Source organism: Cynocephalus volans, chromosome 2 (assembly GCF_027409185.1).
Source record: "Cynocephalus volans isolate mCynVol1 chromosome 2, mCynVol1.pri, whole genome shotgun sequence".
Lineage (NCBI taxonomy): Eukaryota > Metazoa > Chordata > Mammalia > Dermoptera > Cynocephalidae > Cynocephalus > Cynocephalus volans.
The window spans coordinates 196,069,590-196,092,858 of record NC_084461.1 but is presented as its reverse complement, the minus strand read 5'-3'; the positions used below and the strand labels follow the sequence as shown (position 1 = coordinate 196,092,858).

Sequence of the window (23,269 nt, the reverse complement as noted above, 5' to 3'; positions counted from 1 at the left end):
AACCCATAGTAAGCCTGACAGTTCAGTTAAAAAAAGTTCGTTCTGTTTTTTTTTTCTTCTTTTTTTGTGACCAGTAAGGGGATCGTAACCCTTGGCTTGGTGTCGTCCACACTGTGCTCAGCCAGTGAGCATACCGGCCATCCCTATGTAGGATCTGAACCTGCGGCCTCGGCGCTCCCAGTGCCGCACTCACCCGAGTGAGCCACGGGGTTGGCCCCCCCTGTTCTGTTAATTGAGGTTTTGTCACATGATACTCATAGCTCCTGAGGTGCTCTGTGGATAGAAATAATATTGCTAATGTTTAAGTTTGAAAAGTATAGTGAAAATTTTGCAGGTCAGTGTGAAATATTTTATAGGATGATACTTTAAGAAATATGGATGGGAGTTTGGGAACGTTCTGGAGATGGATGGTGGTAATGGTTGCACAACAATATAAATGTACTTAGTGTGTGTGTGTGTGTGTGTGTGTGTGTGTGTGTGTGTATTTTTCACCAAATGGCCCTAAGAATACTATAATAGAAAATTTAAATATACCTGGTGGTCCCATAGAGAATGATGGTCTTTTATCTGGGATGAACAGGCCGTGTTCCCACTTTAGGCACATGCTGAGAACAGAAGAACAGAAATAATCAGTGCTCTTGCCTGTCCTATTTTCCTTGCGAAGAGGGCGAGCTGGCCCTGACAGCTCAACACTTTGGTCCAAGGTTAAAATGGTGAGTCAGTGACAGCGCTAGGAATAGATGCTGGAATCCTGATTCAGTCCCCTCGTTCTCACTTCTAACCTACATGAGAACATTGCCAGTTTCCCAGGCTGTACCTCACAGATAGATTTTTGAGTGCGGACATCTGGCAGACATTGAGTTAGAGGCAGATTTCATAGACAGTTGAAACCATTATAAAACAAGAATGATCTTTCTTGTCCAAAATGTGGTAGGGCCCTTTGGTTGTAGTGTGTGTTTTATAAGCATGTGCCCAGGGTCTCACCTAAGTGTCCTCTTCATAGGAACGGAGACTTTTAAATGGGGCCAGAATCGGAGTCTCAGGATTAGAAGGAATTTTTGTCATCTACTCCAAATTCCCAGCACTAATCCCTCTATCCCTGCCCCTGACAAGCTACTCATGGATCTTTCTCCTAAATCTTTCCTCTTGGGCCCGAAATGGCCACAGAAGTTTTCTGGACATGATACTTCATAGGCACTATCTGTCCATTGTGAGTAGCACCAGAGATGGAAGTCCTTTTGCTAATCCTGGTCAAATTCATGTCCTCTCTAAGGCAAAAAAAAAATCACTTCCTCAGCAATCCTCATAAGTGGGCTTCATTGAACCTTGGCTTAAATACTTACAGTAACTTTGGACATTCCAACCCATTTTTCAGCTACTCTAATTCTTAGAAAGTCCTTTCTTATTTTGAACTAAAATCTACAACTTCCACCCATTGATTCTATTACATAGAAACATGAAATTAGAGAGTAGTTTGATATCTCCAACCAAAATCAGAAGATAATAATCAAATTACTTAATTAATAATCAAAATAACTAATGTTTAATTAGCACTTACTGTGTGCCAGGGGCTTAATATCAAATTAAGTATCATTTCTGAATACTTTATGAATTAATTCACACTGTCCTTGCAACAATCCTATGAAATAACTACTTTTATTATCTCGATGACAGTTGATTAGATACCCAGATAGCTCTCCCTCTCCAAATGGTCTTCTCTTATCTAAGTGAAACATTTCACATCCCTCCAAGCTTTGGATATTCTTTTCTAGTTGACTTAACTTTCCAAAGAGAGATTCTAGAAGTCCATGTAGTCTGAACAGCACCAAATACTTTGGGACATTTCTACCTCCATGCTGAGCTCTGTAAATGTCTTTGGGTAGTTTTTTCACACCATTTAAGTCACCACCTGCCCAACTCCTTCCTTCCTCCTCCCAGTGTCCTATCAGCCTCGTAAAACTGTTGGACAAGTCTAAGCATGCAGCTAAGGCCCTTCTTTCAGTCTAACAATGACCCATGAATACACCTCCATTTGCCTCTCTCTGGGAAGCAGGAAAATGGTTTTGAAAAACATTTCATAGAGTGAAAATGTCACTCTTACTTGTTTTTTATCGTAGTAAATAACCAGTCTATACTTGGAAAGCTAATGGACAGTTGATGTGTTTATTCCAGAAAAATATTTTGGGCTTACCTATCACCAACCAGATTCTTGTCCCCAGCACTTGTTTCTCTGATTCCTGTCTAGTAATTTATGTCCTAAAGTAGTGGTAGGAAACTAAAGAGGGTAATTTGTGGAAGAAATAACTTGTGCTGCAGGAGACTGATCTCCCTTTAAGAGAGTATCTGAGCGGTTTGCTTTCTTTCTTTTTTTCCTTTGTTTGAGTGGGTTGTGTGATTTGATTCAGAAATCCCAGGTTATGCACACAGGCCAAGTGACCTTTAGTTAGTAACAGTATCTCTCGCTTTATGACAAGACTGGTGGGGCAAAGGCAGATGGGAAAGTGAGGGAGAACCCCTGAACTGGACGGAGGGAGGAAGGATGAAGGAGATGGAGGGTACTAAGATTCATTACTCACAGTGCTGGGCACTGTGTTCAGTGGGTCGTCCAGTGAGGCAAGGTGTTACACCCACTTTCAAATGAGGAAATTGAGGCTCTGAGAGACAATATGAGCTGCCCATGATCATATCACCGATAAGTGTGAAAGTCGGGATTTAAACCAGGGTCTATAAGATTCCAAAGCCCATGTTCTTTCTACTACACCATGACGACTCAGGGAATAACTACTTGTCAAGAGGAAGGGCAGGTAAAGAGTAAAAATGGAAAGAAAAACAGGTGAAGAGAAGCAAAGTAAGATGGAGAGGACCAGGAAATTCTGATGTTACCAGAGGCTCTCAGCCTCTGGGGTGGAGGCTTTGGGATCCACTAGGAGCGGTTTGAAAATGCCTGTGGCCATGTTTATGCTCTTTAGTAGCTCTCTGTCCCTAAGACTGGAGAGGGGAGAGACTGTTTGGGCCCTAGTGAGAGTAGTTAGACTGTAAGCTGGGGGCTGGATAAAATCAAGCAGCATCTCATCAGGATGGCTGCTCTCTCCTGCTTTTTAGAAACAGACACATTTTAGGAAAGAGTGCCATTAAACCAGTATCATTATAGCCTGTTCTATTCTCTGGTTGACTTCCATTATTAAAATTGGAGAGAGATTTTCGGGACAAAACTATTTCCAATATATTAAATTGAATCTTTTTTTCTGGGTTTTACTGATTTGTACTGTATCTGGGATCCTCCTCTTCCTTTCTCCCACGCGGTAGAAATATCTCCTGTGATTGTGGCTATGGATGTATGTTTTGGGGTCCCTAACCCTGAGGGGGTGCTCGTTAAGTGAGGGAGGCTAGGATTCCTCCTTGTGTACTCCACACTGCCTGCACAGAGGACTTCTCCTAACAATTGAAATCTTGAAAACCAAAAGTAGGGACACATTGGAACTTGATTGTCACAGCACTGAGTTGCACTGCGTTGGGTGTCAACGCGGATGGCTCATGCTCTTAAGTATACAAATAACCCCAATTGTAACTTGATTGGGAAAGCAGACCCTGCAGCCTGGACTTCCTGCTACAGTGGGGATCCTTTGACTTGCTGACCATCTGTGAAGTTCATTTTCACTGTGCTTGTATCATTTTGGAATAGATGACATTTGGTAATTCTGGATTGAGATGATTTCAGAAGTTGAACTTTTAGTGCCATGCCTGAAATTAGCTTGGGAATAGGAAGAATGGGGGAACAAGGTGTATTGCATGCAGTATTGAGCCTTTTCCTGGCCCTTCTCCCCACCAGCAAGCCAAATTACAGCAGCAGATGGACCTGCAGAAGAGTCACATTTTCCGTCTGACTCAAGGGCTGCAAGAAGCTCTAGATCGGGCTGATCTACTGAAGACAGAGAGAAGTGATCTGGAGTATCAGCTAGAAAACATTCAGGTGAGGACCTGCAAAGAGAATCTGCTTAGAAATTGTCTGCAGAGGCAAATTCCAATGATGAAAAGCCCACTAGTGAAATGGTCAGTATCTTTATGTTGTGTCGTGTTGTATATTTTCCCCGACATTTCAATATGAAAATTTTCAAGTGTTCAGAGAAGTTGGAAGATTTCTATAGTGACTATTACCTGGATTCTACAATTAACTATTTGCATTTTTTTTTTTTTTTTTTGCTATTTCATATATCTATCCATCTATCAATACATCTTTGTTTTTTCTTTGTGATAAAATTGGAACTAAATAAGTATTGAGTCAGTACTGTTTGTGTTGGATTTTCAGATGCCACTATCCTAACAAGTTTAGTTTTTTATTTTCTTAAAGTACCAAATTTAAAAGTATGCTTTTCTCTGGGTCTCAGGTTATTTTTGTTTTCGTGAATTTTAGGTTCTTTATTCTCATGAAAAGGTGAAAATGGAAGGCACTATTTCTCAACAAACCAAACTCATCGATTTTCTGCAAGCCAAAATGGACCAACCTGCTAAAAAGAAAAAGGTGAGTCAAAGTGTTTGAAAAGTGGGAGTAGACAGTTTCACTCCACCATTCATGATTCAGTGGACAGCACAGTGATAGGAAGTAATAGAAACACACAAAAAAAACCCAAAATGCATGTTTTCTTGTTTTATTTTTGGTTGAAAAAGGTTTTGAGATAAGCAAAAGAGCCCTTATATGAGGATATCATTGATCAAGTCTGACAAACTACTTTATGTTCATGCCCATTAAAACTGTAGTGTTTTAAGGACTCCCTTTCTATGTTAAGGGAATCCTCCCTGTCCTCCCCACCCCCTGCCACCGCCACATAGCAGGGGTGGTATGCAGAGAGAAAGGTTTATACATAGTCATGCATACAGGACTCCAAGGGGGTTTGAAGGTCATGTGTGCAGGACTTTAGAGAGATTAGCAGGTCACATGCACAGGACTGTAGAGGGCTTAGTAGGTGACATGTAGGGGGTTTCAGAGGGAACGGCAGATCATACATAGGAGACTGTAGAGGATTTCTCAGGTCACTTATACAGGACTCCAGAAAGAACTTTAGAAATGATCTGGTCCAGTCCTTTTGATTGGCTAACAAAGAGACTAGAACCCAGCGAGTCTAAGTGACCTGCCTAAGGTTCTTGAGTGTATACTGTACTCCTCCACAAAGTACTGCACCATCCCTTTGAAATTGAAACAAACAAACAATACTATGGACAAAAAACAAACTATGGACGGGGTTATATGTAGGTGTGCAGGGGGAGATTGCTTTTAATATGCTTGATCCATGCATTTTTAAATCACAGAAGCCCTCATAGTAGGGTTGGCCAAGTGTTCTCAGTTCTGGAAAGGTTTCTAAGGAGCTTGCAGTTTCCTTCCAAAGGCCACTGTGCACCGTGGTGGCTGTGGCAGTAGTTTTACAGGAAAGGCCTTGATGCCTTGGGATACCTAGGAGAAAGGAGTGGAGGACTGAATTGACAGTTTGTCTCAATATTCCCGGTGCCACCTTTACTGTCAGGGAAAAGAGCAGCATTCAGAGGCGCCTCCTGCTAAGCAGTGGCTACATGGGAAGGGTTTTCTTGCATACCCTGTGACTGTGTATCTTTGTTATGCTTATGATATTTAATCTTTTTTATTTTAGCAGCAGACTGTTATCTGGTTATGCCACTTGATATAGTTAGGGTGTTTCCATTTATTAAAAAAATTTTTTTTCAGTTACATTATTCTGTGTTTTCCTTTTTTCTTCCATGCACAGTAAATGTTTCCATTTGCATTTTTTTGGCATGCCCTTTGTTTTGACATCATTTTAGCATTTTTTTTTTTTGCTTCCTTTTTAAAAATATTCATCTCTGTGTCTTGTAACTAAGCCTCATGAGACAAACTCAAGGGCAAGAATGACCACTGAACCATCTCTCCTGACTCCATACTCCATACTCTCCTGATTCCATTTTTTGAGGGGAAGGATTCTCAGGAAGTGACGCTCCTGTCTGGGGAATGCTAAAGGAAGAGGTGGTGGCAATTCAAGCATCTTTAACCCTCTTGGTGAAAACTTCCACACCCCTATCTTTTTTCAGCCGGCTGGAATGGGCTGTGGTTCAGCCCCTCTTTCCCCCCTTCACATGCCATTTTTACTAAATACACTTACAGTGAGTATGCTCCTGGCTTTTGTGGTTTGCCCATCCCGAGTCAGGTTTCCTTTAGCTAGTTTACAGTGCCAGTTTCCAGGAGTTAGGAGATATCTCTGTTTCCATTGCTAGGGTTTATTTAGTCGACGGAAAGAGGACCCTGCTTTGCCCACACAGGTTCCTCTGCAGTACAATGAGCTGAAGCTGGCCCTGGAGAAGGAGAAAGCTCGCTGTGCAGAGCTAGAGGAAGCCCTTCAGAAGACGCGCATTGAGCTCCGGTCTGCCCGCGAGGAAGGTAGGGGCTCTCTCTAGAGTGCTCAGGGCTGTGCAAAAGGCAGAGGACCCATCTCAGTGAGACTGGCCAAGACTAGTTCAGCATTTTTGTTTATGGCCCATGTGCTTTCGGTACAGACACTCCAAGTATGAAAAATTTACCACATCCTTGGCCTTGCCAAGTTGACATAACACGTCCTTTTGGTCGTGGGTCCTTGAAAGACAGCCCAGGGGCAGTCGCTTGGTTTGGGCCTCTTAGTGACCTAGCTAACCAAAAGGCATTGGATTGGTCTCTCTGCAGCTGCCCACCGAAAAGCCACAGACCACCCGCACCCATCTACGCCAGCCACCGCGAGGCAGCAGATCGCCATGTCTGCCATCGTGAGGTCACCTGAGCACCAGCCCAGTGCCATGAGCCTGCTCGCCCCGCCATCCAGCCGCAGAAAGGAGTCTTCAACTCCAGAGGGTATGCTCTCAAGGGGCCACTGGAGTTGTGTGGAAATTTTATTTTCATCGACTAAGCAATGCAAGCATATGGTAAAAATTACAAGTAATACTAAGGGATAAAGAGTAACAAGTCTTCCCCCTCACCATCCCCTGATTCCTTACCCAGAGTCAACCATTGCTGTCAACCATCATATTCTTCCAGTGGTAGTTCATGCACAGAATTACATGTCTATATTAATTCATGTATCTTATATGATTGTAGTTAAAGAGTATGAGAAAATAAGCATATTTTTCACAGTCCTTTTTTCTTTCATAAATATCATAGCACACTGCACTATGCACTGCAAGACACTTTCTTCTAGTTAAAATGTTATCTTTGAGTGTTTCATATTAGTACACATGGATTTGCTTCATTCTTTCAAAGACTGCATAGTATTCCATGCTGTGGGTATATGATTCACCTATTAAATCAGACCCCTGTTGGTGGGCATTTAGGTTGCCTTCAATCCCCTGGTATCATAAACACCCTGCAAAGAGCATCCTGCACATCTGTGGTAGTTGCGGCTGTAGGATAAATTCTTGGGAAATCATCATTGGGTTAAAGGTTATATGCATTTCTAGTGTTGGTAGTGTATGACAATTTATATGCCTATGAACGGTGTAAGGAATTTTCTTTGTGGTCTCAAAAGTGCTCTGTGCATCTACAGATGAAAAGGACTTTTAAAAAAGTCGAGGAATGTGGTTGGAAAGTCTAAAGGGGAATAGAGGAGAGCTGTGTTTTAGCATCATGGTGTCACAATCAAGCCCATCTTGGTTTGCAAATCTTCATGGTGTTTTGCTGTTGCTGTTATTTTTCTTCAACCACGATGTCATCTTGTTCTTACGCTTACATAAAGCCTTCAATCAAAGAGCTTTCTCTTAAAGTCATCAAAATGGTGATGGTAACATAGAGGAAAGAATCGTTTTCCACTGTGGTGTCCATTGACAAGGCCACACAGAGCAAAGCAACTTCCCTGAATAATGTGAACACTTCAAGAGCCTCCTTCACGTGTGTCGCACCTGAACAGTTCTGAAGTGCACTCATGTTGTTTATTCCTTACAACTTTCTGAGAAAGGAAGGGGGGTGATGTTATAAGGGGAACCCACCAGAGTGGGATTCAGAAATTTGGATCTCAGGGGCTGGCCGATTAGCTCAGTTGGTTAGAGCATAGTGTTAACACCAAAGTCAAGGATTCGGATCCCTGTACCAGCCACTTTTCTATTTAAAGATGCCTCTAATTAGTTAGGTCACTATGAGAAGGAGCCTATTCAATGGAAAAAAATCAATCTTGTTAATTTTAACAGACTGGAATATAAACATAAGAATCAGTACTTTGAGACTAAAAAGTTGGGTTTTGAACAAAAGGAGGTTATGCATGAAGAAACTGAACATGAAAGGAGAATTCTTCAGTCTGTTCATATAATTTATAATTAGAAATTCTGTAATTCATAATAGTGATTTTTAAATTGGATTCTGAAAAGCTCTAGATATATGATTTTATCTGGAAAGCAAAGCTTTCATGACTAAAATATTTATAAGCATCTGATTTAAAAATTTGTTTCTTCATGCCCACAAATATTTATGCCAACATATAGTCAATCTCCTACCAGTAATATGTTCTTAAATTAAACCTAATTCCTAATAACCAGATAATGAAGATTTTAAGTTGATTCATATAACTCTAGATGCATTGGTTAGTGTTAAAATAGTTTTACAATCTGTAACTAACCTGCTATAATGGTTTTTTTTAACAGCTTTATTGAGATATAATTTACATACCATACAATTCACCCATTAAAAATATACAATTCAGTTTTTTAGTAAGTTCACAGAGTTGTGTAACCATCACCACATTGTAATTTTTCATCACTTTTGCTTCACCCATCCCCCCAAAACAACCTCTGTACCCATTAGTAGTCACTCTCCATTACCCCTCCACCCAACCTGTGGCAGCCACTAATCTGCTTTCTATCTGTGTGGATTTGCTCATCTGTATATTTCACATAAATGGAATCATACTATATGTGGCCTTTTGTGTCTGGCTTCTTCCATTTAGCATAATGTTTTCAAGGTTCATACGTGCTGTAGCATGTGTCAATACTTTGTTTCTTTTTATGACTGAATAATATTACATGGTATGACTAGCACATCTTGTTTATCCATTAATCTATTGATGGGCATTTGAACTGTTTCTACTTTTTGGTTATCATAAATTATGCTGCTATAAACATTTATGTTCACATTTTTTTGGGTTACATATGTTTTCAATCCATTATGTATGTATATACCTAGGAGTGGAATTGCTAGGTCATATGGTAATTCCATGTTTAACTTTCTGAGGAATTTCCAGACTGTTTTCCAAGGGGGTTGTACCATTTTATATTCTTAAACCAGCAGTGTATGAGGGTTCCAATTTCTCCATATCCTCACCAACAGTTATTTTCTATATTTTGGATTCTAGACATCCTGTGGTTGTGAAGTGCTATCTCATTGTGGTTTTGATTTGCATTTCCCTAATGACTAATGATGTTGAGCATCTTTTCATATACTTGTTGGCCATTTATTTATCCTCTATGGGGAGATGTCTATTCAAATCCTTGACCCATTTTTAGATTAGGTTGCCTTTTTATTATTGAGTACAGAGTTCTTTATGTATTGTAGATACTAGTCCCTTATCACAGATATGATTTGCAAATATTTTTTTCCTGTTCTGTGGGTTGTCTTTTCATTTTCTTGATGGTATTATTTGCAGTACTCTAATGATTTAAAAAATTTTTTTCTGCAGAATTTAGTCGACGTCTTAAGGAGCGCATGCACCACAATATTCCTCACCGATTTAACGTAGGCCTGAACATGCGAGCCACAAAGTGCGCTGTCTGTCTGGATACTGTGCACTTTGGACGCCAGGCATCCAAATGTCTTGGTAAGAGCAGCAGTTGTGCATCTTTGGTGGGCACCTACACGGCTCTGTCTAAAAAACCCATCATATGGAGGTGATTTCTTTTCTTTTTTTTTTTAAAACTCCTTATCATATAGTGCATTCATTTTCAAACTTTTCGTTTCAGTGGGAGGACACTATTTTTCCCTTGTTAAAATAGTGGGTTTATACATGTCTACAGCTCATGACTCCAACTTGCTGTACAAAATGCCTTGAGCTTTGCTAATTTCCAGCCCCTTTTTGTCAGGCTGATCTCTCTACCTTTATGCTGGCTCCATCTGAAATGAGCAGACATGTCCTTTACATACCTGTTTGTGGGCAGCCTGGGTTGAACCTAGGAAAGCTGGGTTGGGAGTGTGTGGCTCTCTCATTTCCTCTCTCTGCAGGGGCCTGGCACCTGGGAATGCTCAGGGATTACCTGGTTGCCGGGGCTAGATTTATGGGGCCCGGCTGGGGATGGAGAAGCCTGGGGGTTGGCTGGCAGAGGAAGGGAACAGCCCAGGATCAGCCGAGCATGTTTTCAAGTTGTTCACTGCTTTTCCCCAGAATGTCAGGTGATGTGTCATCCCAAGTGCTCCACGTGCTTGCCAGCTACCTGTGGCCTACCTGCCGAATATGCCATGCACTTCACTGAGGCCTTCTGCCGTGACAAAATGAACTCCCCGGGTCTCCAGGCCAAGGAGCCCAGCAGCAGCTTGCACCTGGAAGGGTGGATGAAGGTGCCCAGGTATGGTTGCAGAGTGGCTTGGGCTGCGGCAGGTGCTGGCATAGAAGGCCACAAGCCACTTCCACTCCTAATGTTTTCTGAGGAGGTGTCTTTTCTAGGATCTCCCCCGACCTGCCATCACCCCGCCCTCCATCCTGATTGTTCTGAGTTCAGACCTTTTTCTTTTCCATCATTCTTTTCCCAGGAATAACAAACGAGGACAGCAAGGCTGGGACAGGAAGTACATTGTCCTGGAGGGATCGAAAGTCCTCATTTACGACAATGAAGCCAGAGAAGGTAAATTAATAATTCAGGGGGAATTTCACTGCACGTGGTTAACCCAGGTCTCCCAGTGTTGGCGTGAAGGCTTTGTGCTTTGGACTGCCTTGCAAGCCTTCCACGCTTTTCCATTTTTGAAAATGAAAAACCAAATGACTTCTCTAAAGGTTATTGGTGCGATACTCACATCTATAGGTCTCCCCCCTGAAGAACCTGCAGGGTGCTGCCCTGAAGATTCTACCTGCTAATACACCTACAGAGACCTTCTGCCTCAGTCAACTAACCCATAAATCCGCATCGTCATCAGAAATTTCACTGTGCTACTCATCTGACACACTTTATTTTTTTTTATCTTCCCTCTCTGCCTTCTCTGCACACCTGTTTCCCTTCCTCTTGTTCTCGTGCGCCTGTCTTTACACGCATACCCTGTCTCTCTTTCCTCCTCTGTCTCTCTTCTCTCTTCTCCCCTTGTTCTTGTTCCTGTTCTTTTGGTTTTCTTTCTGCCCTTCCTCTTTGCACCAAGCTGGACAGAGGCCGGTGGAAGAATTTGAGCTGTGCCTTCCCGACGGGGATGTATCTATTCATGGTGCCGTTGGTGCTTCCGAACTCGCAAATACAGCCAAAGCAGGTGAGAAGGAGCCGAGGAGCTCCACCTGGCCATGGGCTGGGCTCGCTCATCAGAATGGGCAGGAGTGGGGCATGAAGGATCAGCTCTCAAAGGAGGCTGCCTTCCTCAGCTCCCCTGTCTTAGCAGCAACTGGGGCTGGTGTGGTTTGGCGGGATCTCTGCTATCTCAGGGCCATCCCTCCGAGTGGGAATGGGGGAAGTCCACACCCAATCCTGTGCTCTCTGTGAAATTCCTAGATGTCCCATACATACTGAAGATGGAGTCTCACCCGCACACCACCTGCTGGCCTGGGAGAACCCTCTACTTGCTAGCTCCCAGCTTCCCCGACAAACAGCGCTGGGTCACCGCCTTAGAATCAGTTGTCGCAGGTGGGAGAGTTTCTAGGGAAAAAGCAGAAGCCGATGCTGTGAGTATGAAAATGGGCACTGGAGCTTTTTTTTGTAAAGTGGGCAGACTTGGTGACTGATCTTAACCACGGGAATCCCGTTGGCTGTCTTCTTTTCCCTCGGGCTCACTCTCTGAGGGCTGATGGCTCCAGACTGTGTTGTGATTGAGAGTTCTGTGGGGACGAAGGCGCAGGCTCTGAGGTAGCTTATGTAGCATCCCGAGGCCTCCCTCTGCAGCATTTAGAGTGGGGGAACCAGCACTGTTAACCAACTTTTGGGGCATCGTAGACCTTGGTTATGACAGTATAGCAGCAAATGTACTTATAAGGAAATCCTCTCTCCTCTTTACTCTGATGAGTTCATTTGGTTTGAAGGCTTGAGTTATAAGCACTTTGGCCATGAAGCAGCGGCATAGGCTGCGACAGCCATGTCTACTTCAGGAAGGCTTTTCATAACCTCCTCCATGGCTTCTGTGGAATTTGCTCTTCTGTAGGCAGGTTTGAAGTCCCACTTGTCCTCAAGATGTTATGTAGGTGTGCCGTGATTGGCATCACTCCCCCTAGAACATTCCATTGCTCATTGCTCATCCTCATGTGCTCCACCAAAGACCAAACAGCTCTTTCAGATGCTTAGCTCCTAATAAACACTTTAAGTGTTAGCAATTGGAAAATTCTCAGTCACGAGACTCCTGAAAAGAGCTTTGCTCACTGGGTAGACCTGTTTTGATCACTTGTTTCACTGTTACACGTGTGAGCCTTTTATTGAAATCCATGTTATGTGTACAATAGGCCTGTGACTCTATTTCCTCCGAGCTTCTGCCTGCATGGCTTCAGGTAAAGAGATTCAGAGGCTTTTGGTTTGCTGCTGATACTGTGCTTTGCACTTTTGCTGCAGCCTTGGTGGGGGGAGGAGCCTTTTGTGTGGCTTATTAACCCTTTGCAGGTAAAATCTGTTTAGCTTCAGCTTATTTATTATCACAGAATAGCCCTCTATGCCTACTACACTCACTTGTTTCTGTACCACGCCAAGTTATAACCCAGATGCTCATTAACAACCACCTCAGAGATACTGATAACACTTACATCTTGCCTTTGGAGCTCAGATCAAAATATGGGGTGAGCTAAGAGCAGATGTGTGTTTCTGAGCATTTTCAGGAATAACGTGCCTTTAAACTTCTCTTTGTCTCTCTGGATGGTTTGGTCATGAATGGTTCAATCTTACTATGTTTTCTTTTTTCTTTCTTTCTTTCGCATATGAAAAGAAATTGCTTGGAAACTCCCTGCTGAAACTGGAAGGTGATGACCGTCTGGACATGAACTGCACACTGCCGTTTAGCGACCAGGTGATATTTTCTGGGCACTGCCAGCCGGTGTCTGGCTACAGCCACACGCCATCAAGAAAGAAAGGGCTGTATAGGCTTTGTTGCTCTTCTCTTTGGGATTGGGATGGTGACATGCTTGCACTTATGCTCTACTTTTGGACTTCTGCCTTTGCAGGTGGTGTTAGTGGGCACCGAAGAAGGTCTCTATGCTCTGAATGTCTTGAAAAACTCCCTAACCAACGTCCCAGGAATTGGAGCAGTCTTCCAAATTTATATCATCAAGGACCTGGAGAAGCTACTCATGATAGCAGGTGGGAGGCCAAGGACATGGTGCTTTTCTTTACTTTTAAGGGAAACCATTTGAGAGCCAAATTTCCTGCTGGTGAAACTCAAAGGCAGGCCCTCCTGGTAGCAGGTCAGAGCAGCAGTGACTCTTTCCTTGTGTCCTTGTTGATGTCCAAGCCTCAGCTGACAGACTCTCTCTGCCCAGATTTGGTTCCCTTTCAGTGTGCAGTTTAACACAATCTGACACCCCCAAAGAACATCTTAGCATTATGCCAAGTGAAGAGTGCCAAGCCTCAAAGACTCACTAAAGTCAAACCCTTTGTCATAATTGCATCAGCACCACCGTGGGCCATACCTTCTGAGAGCTTGCCTGTTCTGTGAGTGCATGACTTCTCTTATGTCTGTGAACTCTGATAGTCGCTTCATCTGGATTCGCCACTTGCTAACATTTTTTTTCTCTCTCTACACACACACACATACACACACACGCACACGCACACTACCTTCTTTCTGAGCCATTTGAGAGTAAGTTCAGTTATGACCCCAAGTTCTTCAGCATATCAACCTAACGACAAGGGCATTCTTTCACATATTCATGGTAATAATTTTTTTCTCTCCTTTTGTTGGTGATACTGTTTTTTTAAAGGGAAAAACAGTAATGTATTGATTCAGTGTTTGAAACATCCACAGTTAGGTCTTGTTTCAGGCATGGCTGGATCTAGGGGCTGAATAATATGGTCAGGACCTGGCCTTTCTTGATCTCTCAAGATAACAAGTGGGAGCTCAGATCATTTCCTGTCCTCCCCTTCCCTACCCTTTTTCCTTTCTCTTTCCCGTCCTCTTTTTTCCTTATTTTATTCTTTAGAGTAGTTTCAAATTCACAAAGAAATTGAGAGGAAGGTACAGAGATTTCCCATATACCCCTTGTCCCCCCACCACATGCACAACCTCCCCCACTACCAACATCACTGACCGGAGTGGTACATTTGTTAAAACTGATGAACCTGCATTGACATATCATCATTACCCAAAGTTCGTGGTTTACATTGGGGTTCACTCTTGGTGTTGTACATTTTGTGGGTTGGGACAAATGTATACTGACATGTATCCACCATTGTGGTATCATATAGAATAGTTTCATATGGTACAATTTTTGCATTCAGGAAATTTAACCCTTGCTGTAATACAATTATCTGATATACTGCCTATAGTCAGAGTTTACCTGTGGCCCCCATAGTGTCCTTCATAGTATTTTTTTCCCCAATTCATGATCCAAATCGGGATCACGCGCTGCATTTTATCATGTCTCTTTAGTATTCTTTAATCTGGAACAGTTCCTCAGCCTTTCTTTTGTCTTTCATGACATTGGCATAGTTGAATTGTCCAAGCCTGCTGTTTGTAGAATGCCCCCTCTTTGCCTCCCAACTCACTCTTTACTTATCTGGGGAGCCTTTTTGAAAATACAGTTCACATTCTTCTATTTTATGTCTGCAGAATTATTTCCCCCCCTGGAATCTTGAGGAAAAGGCCAAATGTTTTCATCCTACCTAGATCTAAAATGGAGACCTAAAATGTGGGTATAGGGGTTTGTGGAAAACTCAGGTCTATCCGCATGGCCGCCTGTGGCTTGTGTTTGTGACTGGAACTGCAGCTGCTGTCCCTTAGCTTGACTGACGGCCTCGTGCTGACAAGAGGCTGTTCCTGCCCCCTCAGGGGAAGAGCGGGCGCTGTGCCTCGTGGATGTGAAGAAAGTGAAGCAGTCCCTAGCGCAGTCTCACCTTCCCGCCCAGCCGGACATCTCGCCCAATGTTTTTGAAGCTGTCAAGGGCTGCCACTTGTTTGCGGCTGGCAAGGTAAGCTCTCCTCAGGGCCACAGCTGGCAGCAGTTCTTGAACTTGGCACTGCCCCTCTTCCTGCAGTGCTTATTGACTTGACCTTAGAAATGGAATGTCCTCAGACAGGGTTAAATTTCTATCGCTTCCTTTAGGCACACGAAATAATGTGTGGGGCCTCAAAATTTGCACAGGCTTTGAATCTGAAGGAAGTGTCTGACAGAACAATGAGAATAAAGTTAGCAACATAAAAAAATAAAAGGATGATCATTGTTTAAAAGAAGTGTTTGTGGGTGTGTCTGATGAGCCTTTTTTTTTTTTTTTTAAATCTAACATGGAGCCCCATGTCTGAACTGAATGAAAGGATATTTCATTACTAGAAATTTACAAATTCTAATTTATGACATTGTAATAGTTTTCTGTTGCTTATAACAGAATACCTCAAACAGGGTAATCCATAAAAGGAATAAAACTTGTTTCTTACTGTTTTGGCAGCTGGCAGTCCAAAGTCCAGGGAACACATCTGGTGAGGTTCTTCTGGGTGGGAACTCTCTGTAGGGTCCTGTGGTGACCTGAATGTCACATGATGAGAATGGGCTGAGCAAGAGAGCTAACCTCCTCACTTATTCTGCTTTTAAAGCCATCAGAGCCACACACATTACTCCATGAATGGATCAATTCACTTAGGAGGACACAGTCTTCACAATCTAATTGCCTCTTAAAGGACCCACTTTTCAATTACCATAATTGGATTTCGCACCCTCTTAACACTGTTGCAATGGGAGTTGAGTTTCTAATTCATGAACTTTTGGAGGACACATTTAACCCAAAGCAGCCATTTATGAGGGTACTTCAAAAAGTTCATGGGAAACATAGAATTAAAAGATAATGTAAACCTTTCCATGAGCTTTTTGAAGTACCCTTGTATAAAACATAAAATCAGTTCATGAGAACACAAGTTAATTCTTTCTGAGTTTCTAGAATATTGAAATTTGGCAAATAGATACATTCACTTGCTTGCTTCTTTAAAAAACTTTTCTTCATTAAAAGATATTTAGTAAGCTGGCTGGTTAGCTCAGTTGGTTAGAGCGTGGAGTTATAACACCAAGGTCAAGGATTCAGATCCCCATACTGGCCAGCTGCCAAGAAAAAAATTGAGTACATATGGGTGTATGCACACACATATATAAGTTTAATGAAATCTGAGTCAAGCATTTGTAGAGTCCCTGAGGCTATTGAAGTTCTGCTGTTGAAAACCACTGGGCATTTATTCGTATAGTCACTCAGTCAACATTTACTGAGCACATCCTGTGTTCCCGACCCAGGCTTCAGAGGTGTCTTTTCTGAGGGATGCAGGTCAGGTCTAGTTGGGGAGAGGTGTGGCCAGCCATGGGGGCTTCTGTATGGTGGACTCGGGCTTGCCTGTGGTTATTTAAGGGGTTATGTTTTACAGGGCCCTGTGGTGATGAGGCAGATTCTTTTCCTGGGCACTTATATGAGTGTTGGAATTATTTAACTGTGGTAGACAATAAAAAGGGGACAGAGTATAAAGTAATTAATTTGAAATGGCTTCTTGGAAGAGGCGAATCTTGAAGGATCTGATAGACAGACATTGCCAGAGGGAACTGGGAATTTCAGACAGAGACTGAGTGAGGCAAAAACTATGTACTCATCAATTTTAACAATTTTTTTTCCTTTTAAACATTTTTTGTTTTTTTTTAGTCTTCCTTATGTTCTTTGTTGTATTTCTTATAGTAGTTACGTTACCTTTTTCATCCCCAGTATTACTTGTGCCATGTCTTTTGTCAATGTCACCAGAGACATTCCGATTTTATTAACTTTGACACAGGAGCAGCTTTGAGCTTTATTGTCTCTAGTATAGCAATATTTTGTTGTTAATTTTCGCATTTACCCTTGATTTTCCTTCCTTCAGTTTTCTCTGGATTTCCTTTATTATTCTTTTTCTAATTCTTGTTTAGTTCATTAATTTTTAGAGTATTTTTGATTATAAGCATGTTAAGGCTATGCAGTTTCCTCTAACTAGTATTTTAGTTGTACTCCATAGATTTTGATATGGAAACTTGTTAATCATCCCACATATTTTAAAATTTCTCTTATTTTTTATTTCTTCTATGAATGATGAGTTACTTAGAAATGTGTGTTTTAGTTTCTAAAAGTTAGTTTTTTTATAATCAGAAATTGTTTTCATTATAATGTTTAAAATACTCAAAAAATGTATGGAACATATATTGTAAATCATAAAGCCAGTGATGTAGTAAACATCCACAAACCCACTACCCAACCCAAGAAGCAGAACTTCTCTAACAATTTCCATTTTCCTATGTATTCCCCCCATTCCATCCCATTTCTCCCCAACCCCCCACACCAACTCCTCACTTTTGTTTCAGGTCTGATTTGAGCAATAAGCTTCTTTTTACCCTTGGGGAATGACAAAGACTTGGTTGTAGAAGGTGAAGGAAGAGAGATTCAACTGTTCTGGAAAAAGAGAGTTTTGATGTAGAACTCTGTATATATAGGTCTTAGCTCAGAAATTTTGCCTTTGGACTGAAATTTTCTCTAAATTCTTATAGCAGTTTCTCCCTCTTTTCCTCTCTTCTCCCTCAATCCCATGGTGGGGGAGGGGGGTGGGATTGCCAAAAGAATCTGTCTCCAGCAAAAGGCACATAAGCACGAAACACGTGTGGTGTCAGGTGGCTCCCTGAGGCTTCTCTGGATCCCAGTTAAAGCAGTGGTTCTCAATCAGGGGCAGTTCTGCCCTCCCAGGGAACATGTGTCAATGTCTGGAGACATTTCTGGTTGTCATAACTAGGGGTGCTGCAGGCATCTAGTGGGTTAAGGCCAGGGATACCGCTCATCACTGTACAATGTGCAGGACAGCCCTCCCCCCACCATAAAGAATGATCTGGTCCAAATCATCAATAGTGCTGAGGTTGAAAGACCCCCCTCTAAACTGATGTTCCTTTCCCGGTTGTGCTTCAGAGCCAGTGTTCACACTGGTGGCACTCGTTCTCTTCCTCCCCCCCCCCCGATTGTTTTGCAGATTGAGAATGGGCTCTGCATCTGTGCAGCCATGCCCAGCAAAGTGGTCATTCTCCGCTACAACGAGAACCTCAGCAAGTACTGCATTCGCAAAGTAAGTCCCTGGCCTCGCCCTGCTGAGCTGGACCCAGCCCTCCCGTTCTCCGGGCTGGCTGGTGTGGGGAGCGTGCTGTCTCAGGGAATGGTCTGAGTCTGGTCCCTTCCACCCTGCAGGCCTTCAGCCTGGGGGGACCTCCTTAGAGAGGAAGACCCTCCAGAGCCGCTAGTAGCTGCAGTTTTCCCTCTTGCTTTTCTTCCCCTGTTTGGGAGCCACCTCCCCATCCAGCCCACTGAATTCAGCCTTTGTTAAGAGAGAAAGTTGGCTGATGGAGGGGACACTTCTTTTGAACCAGCGGAAAAAAAGAAGCAGCTCTCTCTCTCTAAGAAGCCAGCAGTCCTGGGTAGCACTTATCAGAATCTTTCTCAGATTCTAGGGGTTTCTATGAATACAGCCATTTGGAAAAGCCAGTGCTAGCTCTGTTTTGATATGTAATTAGGGAGCTGGTTGTGATCATGACTGCAGTATGGACAAAGGTGTGTGTGTTAGATCATTAAATTTGCCTCACTTTTGGAGAAGGCTGCCTGTTGTCCCTAGACTGAGAATGTTCTACCCATCATAAGCCTGGTTTATTTCAGGTGCTTTCATGATTAGGACCAAAAGTGAAATGAGGGGTGAATAATGTATAAAAGATATTACCTGCTAGAGAAACTGTTTCATTCTGGGAAGGATGTTGTTAGTTTTGCCTATAATTTGACCTTATTTTCTTAGTTTGGGGTCACATAGAACTATATATAGGAAGAGGTAGCAAATGGATCACAGGTCATCTTGAGAGATGTGAAAAGTGAATAGGCTTTGTGTGACAATGTGACCAACTCTGGTGGCGACTGTCTGCAAGGCTTCAGGTAGAAACAACAGCAGTGGACATGTGGCTGTCCTGAGTTACCTCTCATTTCCTTCTCTTCCGCCTCCTTGTCTCAGGAGATAGAGACCTCGGAGCCCTGCAGCTGTATCCATTTCACCAATTATAGTATCCTCATTGGAACCAATAAATTCTACGAAATCGACATGAAGCAGTACACGCTTGAGGGTAGGGCCGGTGTCCTTCTCCCTGCCCAATGCATTGCTCAGGCTTTGCTGAGAGTCGGAAATCATTCCTGAAGCCCCACTTCTCACCTGCCTTTACAGAATTCCTGGATAAGAATGATCATTCCTTGGCACCTGCTGTGTTTGCCTCCTCTTCCAACAGTTTCCCCGTCTCCATCGTGCAGGTGAATGGTGCAGGGCAGCGAGAGGAGTACTTGCTGTGCTTCCACGGTGAGTGTGGCGGCGCCTATTCTGGTGCTCATGGTAGCTAGGAATCCCAGATAGGTCCACTGAGGTTTTGGGGGATGGTGAATGTGGGGCTCTGCAGCAGGGTGCGTCCTGCTGGGTGTGAAGAGAATGTCATTCCAGCACTACTGAGGTCCCCTGGGGATTCTCCTCCCCACCATCAGACACTAGTGTAGTCTAATTCTATCACATTCTTTTTTTTTTTTTTTTTTTTTTTTTAAAAGATGACCGGTAAGGGGATCTTAACCCTTGACTTGGTGTTGTCAGCACCACACTCAGCCAGTGAGCGAACCGGCCATCCGTATATGGGATCCGAACCCGGGGCCTTGGTGTTATCAACACCGCACTCTACCGAGTGAGCCACGGGCCGGCCCTAATTCTATCACATTCTTGCTTTTGCTGTTCCTCTCTCTTCCTCACCTTCTTTCTCTGGACTTCTTTCTTTTTCTTTTGATGTTTCTCTTTCCTTCTTTTTTTTTTTTTTTAAAAATCTGAGTCTATCTCTGCCTCCCTGTCTCTGGGTCTCTGTCTCTCCCTCTTCCTTCTTGTTTCTTTATTCTCCTGTCTCTCTGTCTCTTCCTCCTTCCTTCTCTCACTTTTTTTCTTATTCCCCTCCTTTTTCTTTAAAATTTAAAAAACCCCCACATTTTTTAAAACCCCACATTTTTAATAAAACTGAGAGATGGCTTAGCAGAAGTCCTCAGGTTTTACCATGCAGTTAAATCTGGCCAGTCATCCCCTGGGCTCTGTTCCTCATTCTTTCATCACAGTGTGTGTCACCAACTCCCCCTTCCTTTGGTTGTGCTAATAATGCCCTGTGCTTGTGACTCCTTGCAGAATTTGGGGTGTTCGTGGATTCTTACGGAAGACGGAGCCGCACAGACGATCTCAAGTGGAGTCGCTTACCTTTGGCCTTCGGTACGTGAGGCAGAGTGGAGGCTCCTCTTTTGCCAGCAGCTGGTGTCCAGGACAGAATTGTTGGTGGAATTCTTTTTGGCTTAAGCACTATGCTCATGGATTCCATTAGACACCAAGCACCATCTGTAATAGTCACCTGAATTAATGTTCATGGCAGAGATTCTGAAGCTTGATGAAGAATTGCACAAGCCAAATTCACCAGGACATAATCCCAGCCTTGTAAGGCTCTCCTGATAGAAAGGAGACCATTCCCTGTATATTTATTTAAGTCATTTTCAAAGGCTGTATAGTATCCCATGACATAGCTAAACACCTGCTACTTTAACCAGTTCTAATTAGGCAGGGCAGTTAGGTCATGCCCATTCTTTTCATAAATGTGAACAATGCTGCAGCGATTGCAGTGCTGCAATCCTTGTACTAATCTTTGTGTACTTGTCAAATAATACCCCCGGATCATACATCCCTAAAAGTGGAGCTGCTGGGTCAAAGAGTAAACACGCACATACATACAAATATGCACCTATGTGTCTGTGTGTATGTTCTGAAATACCATTATGACTGAAATACCCTTCAAAGCTGTTTTGTTTATCTATTGCTGCATAACAGCTATTCCAAAACTTAGTGACTTAAAACAACAACTTATCATTGCCCTTGATTTCTATGGCTTGACTGGACAGTTCTGCCTCATGTGGTGTCAGTAGGGGCACTGGGACAACTAGAAAATCCAAAATGACCTCACAAACATGGCAGGCAATTGGTGCTGGCCATAAGGTGGGAGCTCAGTTAGGGTTGGTGGCTAGAGGCCTTTTCCTTTTAAGGCAGAATACAGTTCCAGTCATATTCTCTCTAGTTTCAGTGATACTATGATATAGAGATACGGTATTAAGAAGACCAGAAATATCTAATAATCTATTAATCCAGTTTTTTTTTTACTTAAGTTTTTGAAGATGTATATAGTTTAAAAAGATATACAATGAAGTCTCACTCATATTACCCATCTCCCAAATTCTCCATTCCTACTCCCCCAAAGGAAATTAGGAGTTCCTATCCTTCCAGTGCTCTATGCAGACACTAGCTCATAAGTATATATATATTTTTCCCCACCTTTTTTTCGATCAGTAAGGTAGCACACTTTACATATTATTCTGAACCTGGCTTTGTGCACCGAGCAGTGTATCTTGGGTATTTTTCCATATCAGTACATAGAGAGTTTCTTCATGCATTTTTAGAGCTATTCAGATTTCCATAGACATACCAGAATTTATTTGACCAGTCTCCTATAATGTACACTTGAGTTGTTTCTCATCTTCTACAACACGGCAATTAATAAACTTGAATATGCATGATTATGCTGGCACGTGGGTATATTTGTAGGATAAATTCCTTTAACGGGATTGCTGAGTCAAAGGATGCGTTGCAGCCAGGTTTTGATTTTCCCTCTTTTAACCCTTCTTTACCTCGTGTTCTTCCTTCATGGTGGCCCTGCAGCCTACAGAGAACCCTATCTGTTTGTGACCCACTTCAACTCACTTGAAGTCATTGAGATCCAGGCACGCTCCTCGCTAGGGTAAGCATTGTCCTTCCATGCTTTGAAAACCCCAGCTGTGGGACAGGGTATCGGGGCAGGTGCGTGTTTCTTCCTAACCTGCCTAGCAATGGAGATAACTTGCAATGAATGTAAACTCTTCTCTGGAACTCTGTAGGACCCCTGCCCGAGCGTATTTGGAAATCCCAAACCCGCGCTACCTGGGCCCCGCAATTTCGTCGGGAGCAATTTACCTGGCATCCTCATACCAGGATAAATTAAGGGTCATTTGCTGCAAAGGAAACCTCGTGAAGGAGTCTGGCACTGACCACCACCGGGGTCCCTCCACCTCCCGCAGGTATGAACCTCTTCCCCTTCCTTGTTACTGGGGGCAAAGTGCTTTTCTGCAAAGTGCTTTTCTTGCTAAACTGGTTGAAGATTCCCCAATCTTCACTTTGTCCTTAAGGTCAATCCTCTCATTTCTTTAAGATTTGTAGCACTGAAATGACACAGTCCTCTATAAGCATCAACAGAATTAAAAAATGTCCCCTTCTGAAATGGGAAGGGAATGGTCTGGTCTTTCTTTGGTGGGTATTTTCAGTTGCTCTGTTAGGAAGGGAGCACAAATATGCATTCATTGCTTTAGCAGGTATTTTGTCTTGCTAGTTGCTGAGCTTGCAGGGAGCGGGATAACCAGGCACGGCCCCTCCCTGATGATGCTCAAAGTCCTAGTGGGGGAAAGACATGAACAGTCAGGGGATTGCAGCTCAGAAGGCTGAGGCTCTGATTGGGGTAAAGCACCATGGGAGCTCAGAGGCGTGCCTCTGGCCTGGACTTGGGGGCCAGACAGGATTTCCCAGAAGAAGTAAGGCTGCGGATCGGGGGCAGGAGCGTAATAGGGAGTGGTCAGGCAGGAGGGAAAGGCAAGCCATGCGTGGAAAATCCAGAGGTGTGAGTGAGGTGGTGAGAGCGGGCCAGGGGTTCCCAGCCTGCCTGATGGCCTCCATGTAACACAAGACCTTCTAAACATGATCGGTTTGATATTCTGTTTAATATTTCAGTTTTAGAATTTTACTTATTTTTGAATCAGTAATCCAATCAGGGGGTACAGAATTCAGAGGATACTAAAAGGTGGGTAG

At 43.1% G+C, this 23,269-nt stretch overlaps 1 protein-coding gene across 2 annotated transcripts in view; it reads left to right on the top strand.

The window, feature by feature from the left end:
- The window catches only part of CIT (citron rho-interacting serine/threonine kinase), a 146,839-nt gene that overhangs the window by 118,678 nt on the left and 4,892 nt on the right, over positions 1-23,269 (top strand). For both annotated transcript variants that reach the window (XM_063086477.1, XM_063086476.1), the window contains 18 exons: positions 3,830-3,970; positions 4,412-4,519; positions 6,256-6,418; positions 6,698-6,862; positions 9,669-9,806; positions 10,368-10,548; positions 10,733-10,824; positions 11,330-11,434; positions 11,671-11,840; positions 13,082-13,162; positions 13,317-13,452; positions 15,140-15,279; positions 18,320-18,412; positions 19,337-19,445; positions 19,544-19,672; positions 20,525-20,605; positions 22,094-22,172; positions 22,309-22,488. In XM_063086477.1, coding sequence (XP_062942547.1) covers positions 3,830-3,970; positions 4,412-4,519; positions 6,256-6,418; positions 6,698-6,862; positions 9,669-9,806; positions 10,368-10,548; positions 10,733-10,824; positions 11,330-11,434; positions 11,671-11,840; positions 13,082-13,162; positions 13,317-13,452; positions 15,140-15,279; positions 18,320-18,412; positions 19,337-19,445; positions 19,544-19,672; positions 20,525-20,605; positions 22,094-22,172; positions 22,309-22,488 — 2,291 coding nt within the window. The remainder of the gene's footprint in view (positions 1-3,829; positions 3,971-4,411; positions 4,520-6,255; positions 6,419-6,697; positions 6,863-9,668; positions 9,807-10,367; positions 10,549-10,732; positions 10,825-11,329; positions 11,435-11,670; positions 11,841-13,081; positions 13,163-13,316; positions 13,453-15,139; positions 15,280-18,319; positions 18,413-19,336; positions 19,446-19,543; positions 19,673-20,524; positions 20,606-22,093; positions 22,173-22,308; positions 22,489-23,269) is intronic.